At 41.4% G+C, this 19,945-nt stretch overlaps 1 protein-coding gene across 8 annotated transcripts in view; it reads right to left on the bottom strand.

Annotated features, from left to right (window-relative positions):
* Positions 1 to 3,000: 3,000 nt before the first annotated feature.
* The window catches only part of LOC101851486 (host cell factor 1), a 38,060-nt gene continuing 21,115 nt past the window's right edge, over positions 3,001 to 19,945 (bottom strand). For 2 of the 8 annotated variants that reach the window (XM_013080300.2, XM_013080302.2), the window contains 3 exons: positions 19,686 to 19,939; positions 15,928 to 17,731; positions 13,875 to 14,035 (listed from right to left, as the gene is read on the bottom strand). In XM_013080300.2, the coding sequence (XP_012935754.1) occupies positions 13,935 to 14,035; positions 15,928 to 17,731; positions 19,686 to 19,939 (2,159 nt within the window). In that variant the 3' untranslated portion in view covers positions 13,875 to 13,934. Of the gene's footprint in view, positions 7,500 to 8,295; positions 8,357 to 10,014; positions 10,310 to 10,781; positions 10,971 to 13,874; positions 14,036 to 15,927; positions 17,732 to 18,341; positions 18,356 to 19,685; positions 19,940 to 19,945 lie in introns of those variants that run through there. The other 6 variants (XM_013080303.2, XM_013080304.2, XM_013080301.2 and 3 more) reach the window with 6 other exon arrangements.

Here is a 19,945-nt window from a genome sequence, read left to right as displayed (position 1 = left end):
GAGTACCTCCGTGCTGTCGGCATCGCTGACCGTTTATGAAGCCACAGCGCCAGAAGAGAGAGATATATGTGTTGAGAATTAGAAGTGTTATAAAATAACATAGAAAGAAAGGGCAGATAGATAAGAATGGCAGATATTTAATAGATTATATAAGTGCCGAAGATTAGAGGTGTTATTAGAAAATAACAAAGAAAAGAGGGATCGATAAGAACGATAGACGTTTGATAGAAAAGGAGCAAACAACACCAGAGCACCCACCAACCATCCACCAGAGGGTGGGAGAAGCATGTTAAACCAATAACAAACAAGATTTTATATAATTATTAATGCAAAAACACAAAGGAGCAATGAACATTTAAAATATGATCTTTATTTATGGTAATAATAATGGAACATAAAAAGATGGCAATACTATATACATTGTACAAGTTGTCATTCTTCTGCGACTTTTTGTCCCCAATGTTTCTACAATCCACCGTCAGATACAGGCATTTTTCATAAATGAGACTAGTGACCAAAACTAACGTGAAAATTTTAATAAAGATGTTGGAAAGAAACGAAGGCTCTGGCATTTGTAGAACAGAAAACAAGGGCTTCAATGTGGTGTTTGACAACCGAAACATGAAAGAACAGAGAGGAAGAGTGAAAAAAGATGAGAGAGAAACGTAGTGAAATAATGTTCGTAAGTTTCAAAAACGCTTTTTTCCAAGTTTGTTGATGACCACAATCCCTCTAACATCCTGGTGTGTACAACGACAAACCAACCAACTGAGAAGACTTCAGTTAAGACGTGTTCATGCCACAGAAAAGCCGAAATCAAGGAAGAAGGAAAAACTCCATTAAAAAACCCAAACTAAACCAAACAAAGCAACAAGATCCACAAATGAAAACTCTTGAGGAGGAATGCTCAGTGCAGTGGGTAGCATAGTATTAAACAACTTACTCAGACAATATGCTGAATTAAAAAAAACCCCAAATAAACCTAAAGAGCCAAAGCTCATGTTGATAGCATTAGAATTCTTAGAATTGAACAGACAGTAGACCACAATATCTTCAGCGCAATATTGGTAGATAGAGAAAACAATCATCGCCAATACATGAGAAATATTTAAATAATCTGCAAAAAGCAACAAGCAGGTGTTTTTATACAGCTTTCTGTACAAGGATTTTCGTTTCTTCAGCATAGTCCCACAAGCAGCCCCCCCCTCGGTCATGTGACAGGATGAAATGAGACTAAATGACGCCACACATGCATTTCAATCAAAGTATACAACGGTGCATTAACTCCAGACAGAGTGACAAAATGTCAGCTGATAAAACCCCCCCCCAACAAAAAACATCTCATGTGATGCCATGAATGAATACTTCACCCAGAAGCCACGGGGAGTAGGAATCCATGCACTTGTCTCCTCCAAAAACTATGAAACAATATGCTTTAAGTAGCAGTGAGAAAATAGACCAATCTTTGAACACATGGTACCACTACACACTACCACAACCACTCTTAATATCTTCATTACATCTGAGCCGTGAGAGCAAACTCATCCCCATTCTTTCAAAGTCAAAGACACTTAACCCTTGTCCCCTAGAAACCAGTGTGACCCGTGGTAACATTTTGTTGGCTGAGCGAAAGAAGTGACTATATTCCCCTTTTGGTCGAAATGAGGTAATTGATCTGGGAAGTGAGATTTTAAGCTGCTCTTTCACCTCTGTAAATACCTAAGCCGTAGCTTGATTTGGTAAAGAGATATTAAAGCTTCTTCTCTTCTTTTTTTCTATACTATGTAACTATGTCATAGAAATTTCAAACTCGTTTTTTTTCAAAAACTGAAAAGTAGAATAATAGTCATTTCTTACACTCAGCCGTAGACTTATTGAAGACAATAACTTTTACCACATCTCCCTACAAGAAAGAGAAAGTTGTCAAAGAAAACCAGGTCTACCACTGCCAGTAAGGAGAAAGAAAACAGTAAGTTTTAAAACACTTGCAACACAAATAAATAAGTCTTTTAAGTTCTGGGAGAAAACAGACAGGTCACTTAAAACAAAACATAAAAACAGAAAGTTGAGATCAAAGACTTACTGGTAGAGATATAATGGACAAAGGTACCATAAAACATACCAAATAACAACAACAAAACAAAACACCCCCCTCCCCCTCAAAAACTTGGAATACACCCCCCCCCCCCCCCCCTCAACTCGAACATTCTGAAAATGTAAGGAAAGTAGCACCCTCAGTATCCAGAGACAATCAAGGTTCTCCTCGAATCACACACAAAGATATAGTGAAAGTGAAAGATCATTTATGCTGCCCCTCAAAGGTGACCATGGAGTCTTATGCAGAGAACAATTCAACAGTAGTCATTGACATACACAAAAGACGGAAGCCAAATTCTCTCACATCTTCTCCAACAAAACTGTTTATCCCTCATCCTCCCAGAGTAAACCAACCAGACTTACACTGAGACACAGCAGGGGCAGAGAAAATTTCCACACGATAAAGTCAATATATTTCAAAGTGAGATACTTTTATCCCAGACCGCTCCGCAATCAGCTCAGACCACAACTGACAATGCAAACCATACTTGCGTTTTTGAAAATTCAGTGCTATCATCATTAAACTAGCCACAGTACGGCATGAACCTTTGGAGACAGGATGATGAAAAGTGGCAGAGAACCTAACCAGCCAAAGCCCAAGCACAGAACTGTCAGAGCAACAATCTAAAAGACTAATAATTATCCGTATCACCTGCAACTACATCTACATTTCCACGTCCCAGCGCAAAACATGACATTGATTAAGTCAGCAAACTGTTTAACACTCACACTTTATAGTAGGTCTGATTAGTGCATTGACGGTGGGATTCTTTGAACACTAGTTCATTTAACTGAATCGAATAGGAAGGCAGCAAAAGCAGAATACTACATCTGCAATGGACCAACAGGGAACCTTAACTATCAGTGAAAAAGATGGATAAAATGGTTAACATAGATGATACATTTTTTTTTTAATTTAGGTGTTTTTTGCGCCCCCATTGACACAAAAAGGTAGTTGTCACCCCCAGACTGGAGACAGAGAGAGATGACATTGCTTGTTACTAATACTAAGCACAGAGACGTGGTAATGTGAGCCCACTGTCCGCAAGGACACCATAGTCATACGCACACAGTATGACATTGAAGCAATGACAATAGAAACCTTTCAAGTACAAGACGATCAAACCACCAAATCTAAAAGTAAGCATTTATCAAACAAACTCTTCCAATTTATTCCACGCAAACGAGTAACATCGGTGAAAGTCCCCAGCTTCAGCATGTGAGGGCTGCAAAGCCACACAAACCTATCAGCTACACCAAGAATTGGTCCTAAATTAGACTTCTAAGTAAGAGAGACCTGAATCCCAGATGGAAGGAGCGGGAAAAGTGTGCACTTTCTCCATCGAACAAAAAGTTGATCAACTTTTTATTTATCAAACACCATGCCAGCCCCTCCATAAAATTGCTTTATCATAGAAGACTAAAAAAAATCAATATATGCAACTGATAACAGTGGTCTATACAGCAACATGAAGCATGGAAAAAAACAATGACAATAAAATGGTATTATGATCAATGACTACTTACATATTTACAAACCTTTGAGCCAATTTACCTAGCAATTCTTGGAAATTCCAGGGTTGCAACATTTGAGAACAACCCAATTTCTATGATACTAGGGTAGAACAAAGGTAGAAACATGCTTTTATTCCATTCACAGAAGAGTTTTTTTTTTATGTCAGCATTTCAGCGAGTTATTGCCCTAGTCTTATGTTAAAAATGACAAACAAAACAAAGATTTATGACTTCTGAAATCAACAACTGGTCTATGAACAAAATAATTTACTGAATCTTGGCAAATAAAATGACACGGAAAATCAGGATAGTAAAAAAGGGACTGCAACAGAAGAAAACAAAATAAAACCCGCAAAAGAGAGAGTAGATTCCTGTTGCAGAATTTTTTAAAGGACAGGAGCACACATTTTATGTTGTTTTTTCCCCATATGTTTCTAAAAGAATAAGTTCACTGTAAGAACCTTACAAGTAACCATTGCATAAAACACTGCTTGCTTCTTACTAACAAAATAATATCAAGAAGCAAACAGTACTACATGAAAGTTGAGGGGAAAGGATAACCACGGCAAACAGAAACCACCCTGGTCACGAAAGTGTTGGCTCAAATCACATGACACATGCGTAGTAAAGATATCAAGCTTCAACAAACTTCTCTTTAGTTAATACTTGTACAAAGATGTAATCTATTAAAACAGTCTTTTTATTAAAAAGTAAATGAAGCTATATTGTTTGCATGCCATTCTTCAAAAGGACAACACAAATCTTATTCAACCATAACAAGAAAATCTGGCCATTTTCTCCATTCTGTGTTCTATGATGAAGTGAAAGGTTCAGATGTCAATGTATATTTGTTAGCGATACAATGAGACACACTAAAAAGGAACTATAAATTTCACAATTAAAAAACCCCCCCACCCAATGTAAGCAACCAGGACAATGAAACATTCCACAGAAGAGATGACGGGTACACTAAGTACATCTGCACTAAGAGAGGTGCCACTGAATTTGTCTCACAAACAGCTCAGCTACAACTCTACATACTGAGTGAGACACAAGAAATAACCTTTGAGTTTCAGGTTACATAGACCCATTTAACAATCTTGGTCTCAATAGTGCACACTGCAAGGCAAGGAAACCGGAGGAAAAAAACCCTGACACCGATACCATTTCCCTCTCACAACTCATTAAAAAAAACAACCCGCCTCACTGTAAAATTCGATAATAAGAGAAAATAAGCTCCCTGCACTGGAAATGACACGACAACTTTCCTCTATACAGAACCACCAGTGGCCTTTCCATATTTGTCTACCTCTTTTCAGAGGACACTCAAACGTCGCCGGCCTCACTTCCCCCAGCCCCATGGGACATAGTCACCATCAGTATACTCATGAAAACGACAGCAAAAAGCTTATGGGTATACACATGGATGAATAATAAACAACACACACCTCAAGCCCATCACAGCCTGGCCTCAGGACATCCCTGGCTTATAAACAGGACCATATAGCTGGGAGTTCCGAGAAAAGGCGGGGAGCGACGAGCGAAAAACCCAAACTCAGTGTGTCAAGAAAGGAAGCACCGTTGAAAAAAACAATAGCAACACCAACACAAGAGAAAAAGAGAGACGGGCACAAGAAGACCAAAGAAGTTGAAAGAATTAGGAACAAACCGACACACGTGATACTATTCAAGGGTAAATGAAATCTATTATGATGATAATGAAACAATGGAAACGAAACTAGGAATCCCAACAATAAATGAAACAATGAGCAGAGGATGTTCTGACAATGACCCTTAGATTCCCAGACACTGCAGTACGCACAAATCTAGACAAGTCCCTTTTACAGCGAGAGTCATCAATGAATGAATTGTCACCTTCTTTCCAGAGAAAAGAAGGGTGAAATCTACAATGGAAGTGTGAGACGCAGCAACAGCAACAGGGGTCAGTCAAAGCTACACTAGCCAGGACCTCCTTATGTGAGCTACTTCATTTTTCTGTGACAATGTCACCAATACTTCTGCCATTCTTGGACTTGAAAGGGAATATGGAAGGCATGCAACAAACGGTAATTTTGTCGCAGAAAAAAAAATCCTCGATCATTTCTCTTCAGGGAACATTACAGACTCAGGCTTCAAACTATTTGGTTTTTACTTTGAGTGGTGGTGGAACGGCAACGGTGCTGATATATCTAAAAAGTACATTTGTTGCAATAAGAAACATGACAAAAAGATATCAACATTGGTTCACTCGGAAACATTACAAACAATCTCGACCCAGTCGATTCATGATTTACACATTTTTGCACAAGATCCGACTCACCTACAAAAATACAGCACAAGTATCGATCTGGTCAAAACGTGAAATTGTGACAGGCTGATGACGTCGCTTATCAACTGCGCCAGGGGAAATGGTGAACTTTCTTCTCCGGACACCTTTTCAACTATCGAAGCGATAGTACCGCATAAGGACACCATTATTACATACTTTATGTACCGTTGCAAAATGTCCTGTCAATTTTCCACCAACGATATTGTGAGTTAAAAGTTTGGAAGAAATAAAAATACAAATCTTAAATTTGTGAATGAACACAAAGTGTCACTCGATATCAAATGACAGGGCACACCATTTGCAAATCAGGTTTGAAAATTTGAACAATTATGTACAACACTAGTCAACAACAATATGTACAGGTGTGGCAACAATAAAACAGAGCATTGCGCTGCACAAATCCATACCAAAGTAAACAAAATAGGATCTCCATACTATTTTGCAAAACAATGTAGACCATAAACAACAATGTATGCAATGGCACAGTCGCTCTTGGGCCACTGATATATTTTATCATCTGGAGCAATCCCCACACAAAGCCAAGCCATCGGCCGTAGAAACACATGAGCATTTACATGAAGAAGACAAAGCATCCCACGTAGAAGAACTCTCCTGTTTGAAACCTAACGCTTCCCATCATGACTGGATCAGGACTTAGAGCAAGTTCAATAACAAGAAGTGTAAAGCAGCTGAAGATCAGAATCTCAAGTCAAGTTGAACTAATCGAGCAATGGAAGAAGGAAGCACGACACAGCTCCTTCCAAAAAAACCCCCGATAGGAATAGCCAGCCACTGAACAAATGGGACAACTGAGTGTACATTACATACTACATCTTTACAGCACCATCAACCCATGAATGCTGTTGTTCTTCTGTTAAAGTTTGTTTACCACCTGGTCTGAAACCTTTTCAGAATGCAGATAGAAACAGGAATGGTGTAACTGAACATTGCGGAAGTATGAGTGTCTGTGTGAATGTTCCTCTAAGAATTGAAAAAAAAGCTGACAACTATTAAGTAAGAAAAACTAAGTATAGCAGGTGAAGACCGTTACTCTAGTTGAGCAGCAGAAGGAAGAAAAAAACAACAAAAAACTTCAAGGACAAATCACATATTTCACAATAGCATCATGTTACAATACAGTGAATTTCTCAAAACTGACTGACTTAAAAACAAAACAACAACAAAAGTAACAACTGTCAAGAAAGTGTAGGCTGGTACAACAGATGTAAGCCTTCAAAAACAAAGGCCCAGTAGTTTGCAGCATTTTCATAGAGGTTAAAAACGAAGGGGGGAGATATGCACAGATATCAGACTGAAAAAATCATCACCACCCACCAACCCCAACACACAATACAGGCATTGCAACAACATGGTCAAGGCCACTTTATTCCTGGCCCGACGACCATCCATTGGTGCGGGGGACCGAAGCTTTCACAAAATCACGAAGGAGGATGAGCTCGTTGGTATAAAAACACAGGGAATGGGTTCTTGCCTGGGACACCTCACCTAGCTCTCACCGTCCTCCACCTTCAGTTTCTTCACCATTGACCCTGGTTTGCTGTGGACAAAGAGAAAACAGGGAGTCTAGTGTCAGCTCAGTTGGTAGCAGGATAAACAACTGTGAAAGAGTCCCTGCTTGGAGTTGAAACAATGCGATGTTTTGTCAAGGCCCTTGAGGGTTCAGTAATTGGAAATCTCACTCCACGAATATCTTCAATGGGCTAAGCAAAAGGCGCTTTGCTTATATTATGATATATCAAACCAAAGAGAAAAAATAAATAAAAGCCACGAAACACTTGTCATAGCTTACGCTACATAAAATAAAGGCAACAAAAGAATGAAGACAACTTGAGAAACTATCTTTTTTTTTTACAGAAAACATGGCCGGTGTACAATTAAACATTTTTGGAAGAATGGACAGTTCAGTACTTCATAAAAAAAGGTTTTATCATACTTCAAAGCTACAATAGGAACTTTGTCACTGTTGTCTTGCCTCCTCTTGGTTTGTTGCATTACTGACCATATCAATTTTTCTTTTGTAGAGGTTATACGACGCTCGCAACCTCATACGGTCATATGAGCGCTAGAACATGAGAGGTATTACAAGAGAATAACGAACATAAGAAAGAAGAAGGGGAGATAAGGACGATAGATGTTTGATAAGAAAGAAGGAGCAAACCACACCAGAGCACCTGCCAACCACCCACACCATGTCAATGCCAGACAAGTGAACACATCGAGAGGAAGAAGAACAAACACACAGAAAAGACTTAGGGACTTTTTAGAGGGAAAAATATATTCTACATGAAGCTCATTGACACAAACAATATAGAAAATAGTAATAATGTACTTACACATTCTCTGACCCTTGTCTTTTGACAGCCTTCCCACCAGCTGAAGGACTCTGTGAGGCATCTGAAGAAGGTAAAAAAAAAAACCCATATGATAATGTAACTGAAAACATTTCTCAGGAAATTGGTGCATTTCACACAACTTCACCACTCCTTTTAGTAAACTGGTCTAAAAATAAAAACATAATTTATAATCAGACACTCCGGGTCCATGGAGTCCCCTTGTAAAGGAAGAGTGTTCTGAAGGTACAGCTTGCTTTGTTCCCGCATCCGATCCGGACATCGGGGATTGCCTTGTTAGTGAAACAACTTCCTCGGCCTTCTGCATATTGTGGTAGGGTGGCTGGTTCTTTTCCACACTGCCCTTACTTCCCCAACTACAAGTCAGGTACCCATTACTGCTCGGTGGGCAGTAGGGGGCAAAAAACTGATAGACTTACTGCTGCTGTAATATTTTGAAAGGCACATTATAAACTTTGAAAGAGTATGGCCTACAAATGAATAAGAAAGAAACCTTATCTTCACTTATAACTACCACAAACTGAAATAAACACACACAACTCCTTCTAAACAGCTCTTGAATAAAGCGCATCCCCCCCCCCCTCAAGAACAGAATACAAACAGGCAGAAATTAAGTTTTAAAATGCACAATCAAATACAGGCTCCTTTAAAATTCAGTCACAGTGAAGTTCAGGATATATATTGCAGCTGACCACATTCATCCTAGGTGAAGGATAAAAGGATCAGCTTCTGAAGAAAAAGAGGCCTCTGCTCCATTTTCAAATACGTCAAGCAGAGCTTCCAGCAGCTGATGTCATTTTTCGAGGATTATCGGGTCCAGGGCGGAGCCCTAGCAGGGGGTTGAAGGGGGACAGCGCCCCCTTTACGTTTGAGAATTTTTGGTTTCAGGGCATCCTAAGTATGCCTTTTCTGGCTATTCAAGCCTAAATTTAACAAGAAAATAAGTGAGAAAAAAAAACATACCTTGCATACTGCATAGACCTAGAACGTAGACCTAGCCTACATAATTTTCTGCTTGTGTTAATCCATATATTTCCAAATCCAAAGCCATGCTTTCTCCCTTGTACAGATACTGTACATCCACAACTAGATCTATAAAACTTGACAGTTAATGTTCAACTTTTTTCTGCTTGTGTTGGTTTGCACAATAATCATCATAAGGTGTAGGTCTAGATTAGCTAGATTCAGAATCCAGTATAACAGCTTGACTTGATCTAGATCTAGATATAGATCTAGTCTAGATCTAGATGTAGATCTAAATAACTGGACAGCTAGATCTAGATCTAGATCTATATCAACTTAAATCCACAACAATACTTACAAATAAACAAGTCTGGTAAAAAAAAATAATCAAGCTCTCTTTAGAGTTTTCTTTTCTTGGAAGGCCCAAGATCGATAGATCTAGAACCATAATCGTCATTTCTTCCTCTTGTTTACAGAGCTGGTGCTCTGATTCTTGAGCTTTAGAAAGTGAAAGACACTGTCTATACTTTCAAATAAAAGAGCACTTCCGGTATGGGTTGGCCTTTGTTGACTATTGGTAATAACGGAAATTTTGTATTTCGCATTTTTGAAAATAATTTTTGGGGGGGGGGCACAAATTTTTACGGAAATTTTTCCATTTGCAGAATTCTGCTAATTTGCGGAAATCCGCAAAATTGCGGAAGACTGGAAGCCCTGGTCAAGCCTTCAGACACTCACCCTGCAGCCACCTGACTTGTGTGGCGGGTCCATAGCCCTTCTCGTTGCGAGCTGCGATGCGGAAAATGATGGCTGGCTTGGTGGTGTAGTCAATGTGAGCAGAGGTGAGAGATGAGTTGGCTACCACACAGGAGGGAAGGGGCCCGCAAAACACGCGCACAAACGCAAGCTGTGCAGGTGTGCCGGGCTTGGTCTCCGTGTTTTGATTGCGTACGGCCAAGTAGACACTGTATTCTATGATCTTGCCCGCCGTGTTCTGGGGAGGCTCCCAGGACAGGTGCGCACCGTCGCTGCTCTGTGGGGACAAAAAACAACAACACGATACAAACATGTGGAAACGTCATGCTTAAAGCTGGGGGCTTTTTTTTGTGGTTTGTTGGAGTAAAGAGACGCTCGTTGACACAATAATGGTACTTAAGTGCTGGGGAAAAGTAAAACAGACAGAAACAACAGAGGGAAGGTAAAAAAGTAGGGCTTATCAGGGCATCCTACAACCATCTACCTTAACCCTGGTTGTAAAAAAAAAACCCCGTTGAAAACCAAGCAATCAATACAACTACACCCGACGGCCTCTAAACGACTAAAAATAGCTGCATAGCAGAAGTTGTGAAAAGAATAAATCTTTCGAAAATTGCTTGTTTGTTTTTCTGCATAACAACAAAATCAGATGCAAAAGAGAAAACCTACATTGAAGATGCCTCAGACTAGATATTTCGACAGCAAAGTCGCACTACACTCAGACCTGACAGAATCAAACAGTTTCTCACCTTGCTGATCTTGATGGCAGAAGGCGCTCCAGGGAAACCAGGCAGACAAGTCTTGAAGGCAGACACCTCACTGAACGGCCCCCGGCCACACGCATTGATGCCAGCCACACGGAACTTGTAGGCAGTGCCCGGCTGCAACTCTTGTCTTTTCAGGACACTGTGGTCTGGCACATTCACCACGTCAATGTCCTGTCATAGAGAGGGAAAAAAAATCAAATGTAGGTGTTTTTACGTCTCTATCAACACAATTTAGATCATTTAGTCGGCAGGCTTTGACCGTGCTTGTCAAGGCCAACCCTAACTGAGAGGGATACAGCATCCCAGAAGAAAGACAGACAACTGATAGAAATTCTCCATAATCAAGAATTGAACTTGGGTCTCCTGTATGCCATAGCAAAATTATTAACCGCTACACCACAGACGGGTCTTGAGATGGAGAAAGAAAGCTATGGTTAATGAGTTAAAGAAGAAATGACACACACTATACTTCACAAGTTTACTTCTGTTTCTTTCTCCGCCAACTTGATCACATCTGCCAAGGCTTACAGGTCTCACACTCTATCAACATTCCGTTGTTGCTAGCCAGGACTGACCACTTAAACCTATGCCCTTCTGAGAAAATCTTTTCTCAAGAAATTCAGGATCTGGACAAATGGCAGCCACCAAAGAAAGCAATGAAATAATTAACCGTATCCGTACACTATGTTTTACTATCGTATCCATTCGATGCGGGGTACTCAGTACCCCCATTTTCCAAAGAGGAAAGAGGAAATTTACTTGTTATTCCGATCCGTACCCTGCGGGGTAACTAACGACCCCAAGTAATCAAACTCACGCTGGAATCGAAAGGCTTTACAATCCAAGATGGCGGCAAGTGTGTTGCACAGAGCCTTAAGCGAACAGAGGTTAGTTTGTTTTTGTTATTGGTTTTGTGGATGTGTCGAAGGTTCAACCGGTTAGCACTAATGTCGCACAAGCTTTTATACTCGTTACAGAAAGTTTGGCCCAAAATTAGTTTGCTCTCTCAGTTCTAGAACTTCGCTCTCTCTCAGTTCTAGAACTTCGCTCTCTCTCTCTCAGTTCTAGACTTGAGGCGGGACAAAACTTTCTCACAGGGTATGTAATCGATTACACTCATTGTGAGAATCGTAAACGTAGATCTAGTTTTGAATTCATCTTGCATTAGTTGTTCCGACCCAGTTGTTTATTTGAGACTCTTCTTGACTAAGGAAGGGGGTTCTATTGTGTTGTTTTCTTTTTTTTTTTTTGCACTTTGCTATCGTCCTTTTTCTGCTCCTTCCACTCAAGTTTAGCCCTCTCTTATAATGACGCCTATGTCGATAGTGACATAAAATTGGCAAGACCCATCGACTTTACTGTACTTTTCTGGGTTTTTCTTCACTGCCCTGTGCACTAACTGGGGGTGGGGCAGAAAGAGAGGGAGAGGGAGAGAGAGAAGGAGAGAGAGAGAGAGAGAGAGAGAGAGAGAGAGAGAGAGAGGGAGAGCAAGTGCTCCACCTATGAAAAGACTAACCTACTTATTATTTATTATGTGTGTTTAACTTAAACGTGGTGTCAACCCAAACCCAAAGTCTCATACAGTATAACACGGATAGGTCGAACACAAATGACTCAAAATCATGCGTCTGTCGAACTGTGCTTGCAGTCCCGTTTTTTCCCTTTTCTATCTTTGTAAGATATCCCTCGAAATACCGAGGCCGGTCAGGAAGAATTTGAGCTATCCGTGTTATACTGTTATTAGTTTTGTCATTTCAGCCTATCTGTCCCGACAGGCCCGTTGGAACAGATGGCAGTTGATGCGAGAGGTGCTGCAAGTCCGAGAGTCTGGCCTACTGAGGTCAGAGAGACTGTGGGGGCTGCAGTCCACCATGACGAAGAGGAGGAGCGGCCAGCTGGGGGCTTATGACTACCAGCATGACGATAATCCCTTGGTAAGTCATTTTGACTTCGAAAGCCAACAAAGGAACCATTCGCTCATGACTATGGACCTACGGGATCGAACCAGGTTACCACCTCGTGACCTCAGTGCTTTCTTGTCATATCTCCAATTTTTTTCAAAAGTGAAAATGTGATTTCTTCTTAAGATCACTCTTTGTTATGAACTGTTTTCACTGTTTAAAAAAAGGAAATATGACAAGAAAGCACTGAAGTCGCAACCTGTAGCTGTGACTCACTTGTATCACCTACAGTAACAGTATGTGGCCAGACTCTGGCAACCCGAAACAGCGTGTTAAGAGTTTATTGGGGTTTTAAGGGACGATCGGCACTGTAATGTAATTTCAACACTAGGAAACAGATGAAAGCAATAGTAGCAAACACAAAGAAGAACACCACACCAGAGCGCCCGCCACCCACGTGCCCTTAAACAGAAACAATTTAACTGTTTTATGTTTTAGAAAGTTTTTTTTACGGCACTCGCAACTGCAAAAGGTCGCATGAGCGCCAAGTGGTGGATATCAACAGCGGTCCCCCCTATGTTGTTGCGGCACAGTAGTATGAGCACGACATTGATAAATCAGCCCATCTACAATTCTACTGTGCATAAAAACATATTCCTCCTTTTAGTTTTAGAAGAGATTTTACGGCGCTCGCAACTGCATAAGGGCATATGAACGCCAAGGGGTGGATGTCAAGAGAGAAGTCCTTACAGGGAATCAGACTTTCTCTGCTCACCTCTCTAGCTTCAACAGCACAAAGTCTGCTTCGACTATTAAAGCACCCTGGAAATAGTGGGTCACAAGAGTGTGACAAACATACAAAAGAAGTAGAGCAAAAATGACAATAGTAAGGATTAGGAAAGAAAAAGCAGCAGTTCCCAATTGTAGATCAGGCACAGTTATGAGCGTGACATTGATGAATCAGCCCATTTACAATTCTACTATGCATGAACAAGAAATGTCCCCCCTTTGGGATAGCCTAAAGACAGTCAGTGGCACCGCCTCGGGGGGTATCCCCCCCGTTGGGAATGGCCTGAAGACATTTCAGTCGGTAGCACTGCCCTGGTGGGGGAACAACATGTCATTTTCCAGTCTAGTGAATAATAGCCATACAAAAAGTGAGAAACTGAGATACTGTACTTCTTAGTGAACATGATTTATTAACCAACAAGAAAAAATATGCAGTTGAACATTTTCATTTGTTCCCCAGAACCATTTCGTGACCTTCGTCGAGATGGCTAGTCTCTTGGGACATCAGACCCTGTGGGGGAAGGGAAGGACCCCAGACGCAGAGCCCTGAAAAAATAATTAAATGTGAGGCATCGTAGTGAAATCAGGCGCTCATCAAAATAATGAAATCAAAGAAATTGGCATTTTTCTGACCGTTGAATAATTTTTACAAAATTTTCTTTCTTTGGCTTAACACCTTTTATATCCATTTAAAATCACATTTTCTGTGTAGATGTTACTGAAAAACATTGATTAAAGGCACAAAAAATGTCAATTTTCAGTTTCCAAAGACTCTCAAGCTATGGAAATTGCAAACTTTGATGGCCATTTTCTTGCTAATTTCATCTCTGAGACCAGGCGACCCTGACCTCCTTTAATTGCAAATATTTCGACTTCTATTCAACAAAGATTAATATTTTTTTCACCAAAAGAAAGGCAAATGAACAGGCTTTAAAACAATACCAGTAACCCCATATGCTCAAAAATTGACAAACACTTGATTCCACCATAACACAGACGCTCTTCTAGATCACATCTTTTTGTGTTTGTCAAGTTATGAATAGAGTATTTGGTATAATGCTGTGTATGTTGTACAGGTATATGTTTTAACTTTAATGAGGAAGGCTTTTCCAACACTATAAGTTACTGTTAGGCCATTCAGCTCCAGGAAGTAGATTCTGACAACAGCAAGACGTAGAAAGACATAGAAAGAGCAGACTACACCAGAGCTACCGCAAACCATCCACAAAATCCCCTTGAGGGTGATAAATAGTAACAAAGAAAAGAAGGAGCATGGAACAATTACAGCGCAATACTGAGCAAAGTAGGAAACCTGACCATCTGCACCTAGAGTAGGCTACCCCTTGTGCATGTGCTACATTAAAAAAAACAGCGTACATACCATAGGCTCGTTTACATGCTTTTTGTACGGTAGATCTGTTGCATGTAGCACTTGCACCAGGTGTATCGTACTTCAGTTGAAGAGATTATTTTTATGGGGATAAGCTCTTTTCAAATGAAGAAAGTAGACAAAGAAGATGATATCTAGCAAAAGGCATTCAGGAAAGTAGGGTAAAGAGGAAATCACACCAGAGTGCAACAACTGTAACAAGAGTGTGAAAGCTGAAGGAAAACTACAGTACAGTAGAACACGGCTATAGTGGGACTTTTGGTTCTACAAGAAAAATCCCGCTGAAGGCGAGTTCCTGCTGTAGGCATGCAAAGGGGAAATTATTCCCCCAATTTTTTTAAATCCACATGATTACCTCCCTTCAATAAATAAAATTTACGCTTTAGATTAGTCTTCCTTTTCTTGTCAACGTCGTTGATTATCTCGGCCGTTAATTGAGGTGAGAAGCATTTCCTTTTGCCTGTGTTGGAAGCCATCTTTTCCTCGGTCTTGTTGCTAGTGCTGTCTATCGTACCTACTGTAGAACTGGTGAAGTGGATGCGTGCGTATACCTATGAGCATCAATGATCGCAATTCAATGAATTAGGAATCACACACTACATGCTCTCCTCTTCTTTTACTTTTTGGCCTAGCCTAGGCCTATATGCTCTCATCCTGAGCGTCTAAGCCACGGCACATCACTTTTGGATTGGCTCACGTAACGTGTCTCTCCGCACCATCTCTCTCTGTCGCCTGCCCCACCTCACTTATAACTGGACTGGCCAATCACAACACTGCACCGTTGACTGCCTGTTTGGAGCCTGCCTAAAGCCCCCTCACCCCCCAACCCTCTTCCCCCCTGCTAGAACTCACTCGATCTCTCCCGCTGTATCTGAGTTCGGACCTTTCCTTGCCCCACTAAACCCGAGCACAGGCAATTGAGTTTGCATAGAAAAATAAAGGGGATTCCAGTAAGGTCCCGCTATAGTCATGTTCTACTGTAGAAAAAAACAACCCAGGAAGATCAGACCAATCAACAATGATGTAGGCTACCGCCACCTTTTCTTACCTTCATTAGCGAGGCACGATGAGCAGATTTTCCATATATGCTTCGAGCAAGTGTGTCTATGGCAAAGAGAGCAGTGTTGGGTTGTCTTGGAGTCATCTTTCCGAGGACAAACATGGCATCGTCCACGCTTTCGGCTTGAGCCGACCTCTTCGTCCACTGGCTGCTCTGGAAGCTGGAGTCCACAATCCTTGATGGCAATAGCAATGGTGTGCTTCAGATCTCTGCGAAGATTTGGGACAGTGTGTCGTATTTGTAGAAGAGGTCCTGTCAGCTCCTTTGCCAAAGCTAAATTAAACAGAATTCTGTTGTCCTCTTTGGACAGTTTGTCCTCTGGGGCGATCTTTCTCCAGATATTCAAAGATGCTACAGAGGCGAGGTCTAGCATATTGTAGAAGAGGAGCATTGGCCATCGGTTGGTTTTTCTCTTGGTGGTGAGGGCGTGGCACATTTGGTCCATTGTGCCTACACCTCCTTTCGTGGAATTGTAGGATGTAACAATTTCAGGCTTGTTGACCTCTTCGTCAAATTTGTCAGCACAGTGCATGGTACTGAGCAGCACAACATGTTCCTTCTTGTTTGACTTGAAAGCTAAAATAGTGGCCTTTTTCTGAAAGGCAAAGATGGCATCTCCTTTGCCCAATCCCTTTCCACTCTTAAATTCTGGTGGCAGGAAGCGCCTGGTTTTTTTAACTGTTCCCACCAAGGTGATGTTGTTTGAGAGGAGGTAAGTGCTCAAGGTCAGGTCTGTAAAGAAATTGTTCACAGTCAAATTGCGCCCACTTCCGAAGTAGGGCTGGGTCAACGCTATTACTGTATCCCTTTCTAGATTTTGTTGTCTTTTCGTCCCCTTTCTGCCAAGATACGGTTCACCATGAAGAGGAAACCCATTCTCTGCGTCACAGATCCAAAAGATCTTTATCCCGAATGTGTCTGGTTTAGACGGAAGATATTGGAGAAATGAGCAGCGGCCCCTCCATGGAATCAACTGTTCATCCACTGTGAGGGTAGGGCCCGGAGTATACTCTCTACACAAGTTGTCATTGAAGTCATCCCATAGCTCTCGCAAGGGGGCAAAACAATCTACTACCCGCCTAGTTCTGCGAGTGTCCTTGTCATCAAATCTCAGGTGGTGGGATAGTTTTAAAAACCTAGCCCTGCTGAAACAAGCCTGTACCAAGTTGCTGCCATCGGTCCTGTTCCACAAGACAGTGGTTGGGGTGCGGGCATCGCGCCTGGCCCCCAAATGGTAAAGGCAACCAATGAACCCCTCAACCTCTGTACTGTCTGTCTTTTTCCACTTATTACCCTCAACCTTTTCTCCTTCCTTATTGGTGCATAAGACGATTCTTTCTATCATCTTGGCAGTGATGAAACGTTTGTAAGTGGCGCCTACTGTCAGCAAATATCTTGGATTCATCACTTGCCCAGTTGGAGGCTTGAATATGTTGAAAGATGGTGTTTGTGTAGGAGCAACCCTGGACCACAGCATCCCATCCTTGCCTGCATAGTGCAGAGGTACTCCCGTTTCACTGTCTGACAATGCAGGTTCCCCAGCTGCATGTGGCATATCAAGCATTCCCATTTCAACAGGTTGAAACACCACTTCCAGCTGATCGTCACCATTATCGCTTTCAGTTTCCACCTCTTCTTCTCCACTCACTTCCTCCACATCACTCTTTTCTGCTTCGTTTCCCAGAATATCATCCTCCGACTCACTAGCCACATCACTCTCCTGTCCATACCCATCATCATCATCACCACCCCATACAACTGGATACTGGTTGAAGACATTATGTCGTTCCATCTAAACATTGAGGGGAAAATAGAAAAAGAAACGATTTAGTCTTCTCTCTGTCACTATTCCTTCTCCCCTCAGTCCTCTCTCTTCAAATTTGACACCAGCTTGGTTCGAATGCAGGCAATACATAATCATACGAACAGATTCTCAGATAAGCGACATACGACTGCCTTTCCACCAGTACAACCAGGCTTGATGTTTAGATTTACAAGTATTCAGTGCTTTTTCGCCAGTGTGCAGTTAGAATCGATTACAATTATTAGAGGGTGGCAAGTGATCTGCATTCTGTATAAAGGGGGCGAGAAAACTGCATAGGCCTACTGAAGTGTAGCTTAGATCTGGGCCTAGCAAATTCATTACGGGGATAACTTATATATTTCGTTACATAATATCAGTTTCAATCACAACATCAATTTTCTATTGTGTGGTTCGATCTACATTCATTTGACTTTGTACGCCAAAATACGACATTGTAATGACAGGAAGAGTGACACAAGATTGATAAACAAAGAGTAGAAGGAGAAAAGGCAGACGATAGCAAAGGCAAAAAGAAAAAGCAACCGCGAGAACTAAAACAGGCAAATAAAAACAAACTTAGAGAGATTCATTTACTTACCAGTCTCAGGGCAACTTGGCAAAGAAAAAAAACAACCAGTCTCAATACAAAGCGTAGTACAGTATAACACACACTGCTCCTCGAATTTGTCAGGACCGGCCTCGGTAGTTCGAGGGATCCGTGAACAGTGTTATAGCATCGGCTGCATCAAGAACCAGGGGAAGCAACAAAGATTGCTACCTTTGGGGCAAGACAATAGACAGTGATGCACAATCCTTCCTCACCAGCCTAGCTAGACAAAGGGCCCAGGTATGCACATGTGTGTCGAGTAGCATGCTAAAAATAGCATAGCTAGCTGCTTCTGTGGAGGGGTGAGTGTGTGTGTATATGTGTGAGGTGGTATTTCACCGAACCTGTTTTTTCCCATATTTTAAAAAATTGTGATTATTATTGTTATTCTGTCTCAAGTGCACCCCAAAGGACATCAACTTTCGACCTCTACGGCGGCGTAATTAGTTCGACTATTCCGTGTTTGTGTTTGAGCTTTACGTGATTTCCTTATAAAGATAAAGAAAAAGAAAAATCGGGACCACAGGCACAGTTCGACGGAAGCGTGGTTTCGGGTCTTCTGTGTTCGACCTATCCGTGTTATACTGTATAATTATTTTTGTAGGCCTTCGGATATCTCCAGCTCAACCACAAGAGCGTGAACGATACCCAGCAGCAATCCAGATGCTGGGAAATTTTTACGAAGCCATTACTATAATACTCGATGCAGGGGATACATTGGGGTCGTTTGTTACCCCGCTTGATACGGATAATACCAGAATAACTGAGGTTTTTTTCCTCTTTGGAGAGTGGGGGCACAAATGACCCCATCGGGTGCCAAAATGGTCGTTTTAGAATGAGACCATTGGTGTGATTTTCTTTACACAGCAATCTGTCAAAAATGAATAGTTCAGCAATACTGAAAGTTTCAAATAAATTTTTACACTAGAAGTATTCTTAAATGAAAAAAAAACAAAGAGCAATCCCTGGGGTACGAAATGACCTCAGGTGTACGGATAGGGTTAAATCGATGAATACCTCTGTACTAAATGGCCATCCAAAAAGACGACCCAAGATTTATACTGCCATGGTAAAAAGGGACAATCCCCCCTCCCCAAAAGAAAAGTTAATGTAAAAACATCTATTGGCAAAATATTCGAAGAACCATTGCATGTGAAAGCACAGTATCTCTTCTTTTTAAAGTCTCAGAAAAACCATACTGGAGAGACTATAACATTCATCTGCCCTCATTTTCAAAACAAATAAAGATTTTCAATCATGTAAACGCACAACAAAAAAAAAAATGAGTAAGTAAACATATCAAAGCAAGGAAGGAGAAAAAACCCAAATCCTTACACTCACATCAGTGTTGCCCTGGCCGTTCTCTGAGGGGAGGTGGTAGTGGGAGACAGTGCAAGAGGTGCTCTTGATAAAGCCCACGTCGAACCACTGCTGGGCATCCCGCTTCACAACAATTTTCTCCTGCTTGACCTCGTGACGAGCCTCCTCCTGCCCCACGTCGTTGTTCACACCCACGCTGGCGTCTGAGGTTTTTAACGTCGTCACTGGGGCTGATGACATGGCAGCTGATGCCAGTGTCGCTAAGGGATCTGAGA

The sequence above is a fragment of the Aplysia californica genome, unplaced genomic scaffold (genome assembly GCF_000002075.1).
Source record: "Aplysia californica isolate F4 #8 unplaced genomic scaffold, AplCal3.0 scaffold00080, whole genome shotgun sequence".
In the NCBI taxonomy this organism is placed as follows: domain Eukaryota; kingdom Metazoa; phylum Mollusca; class Gastropoda; order Aplysiida; family Aplysiidae; genus Aplysia; species Aplysia californica.
This window is presented reverse-complemented; position numbering and strand designations above follow the sequence as displayed.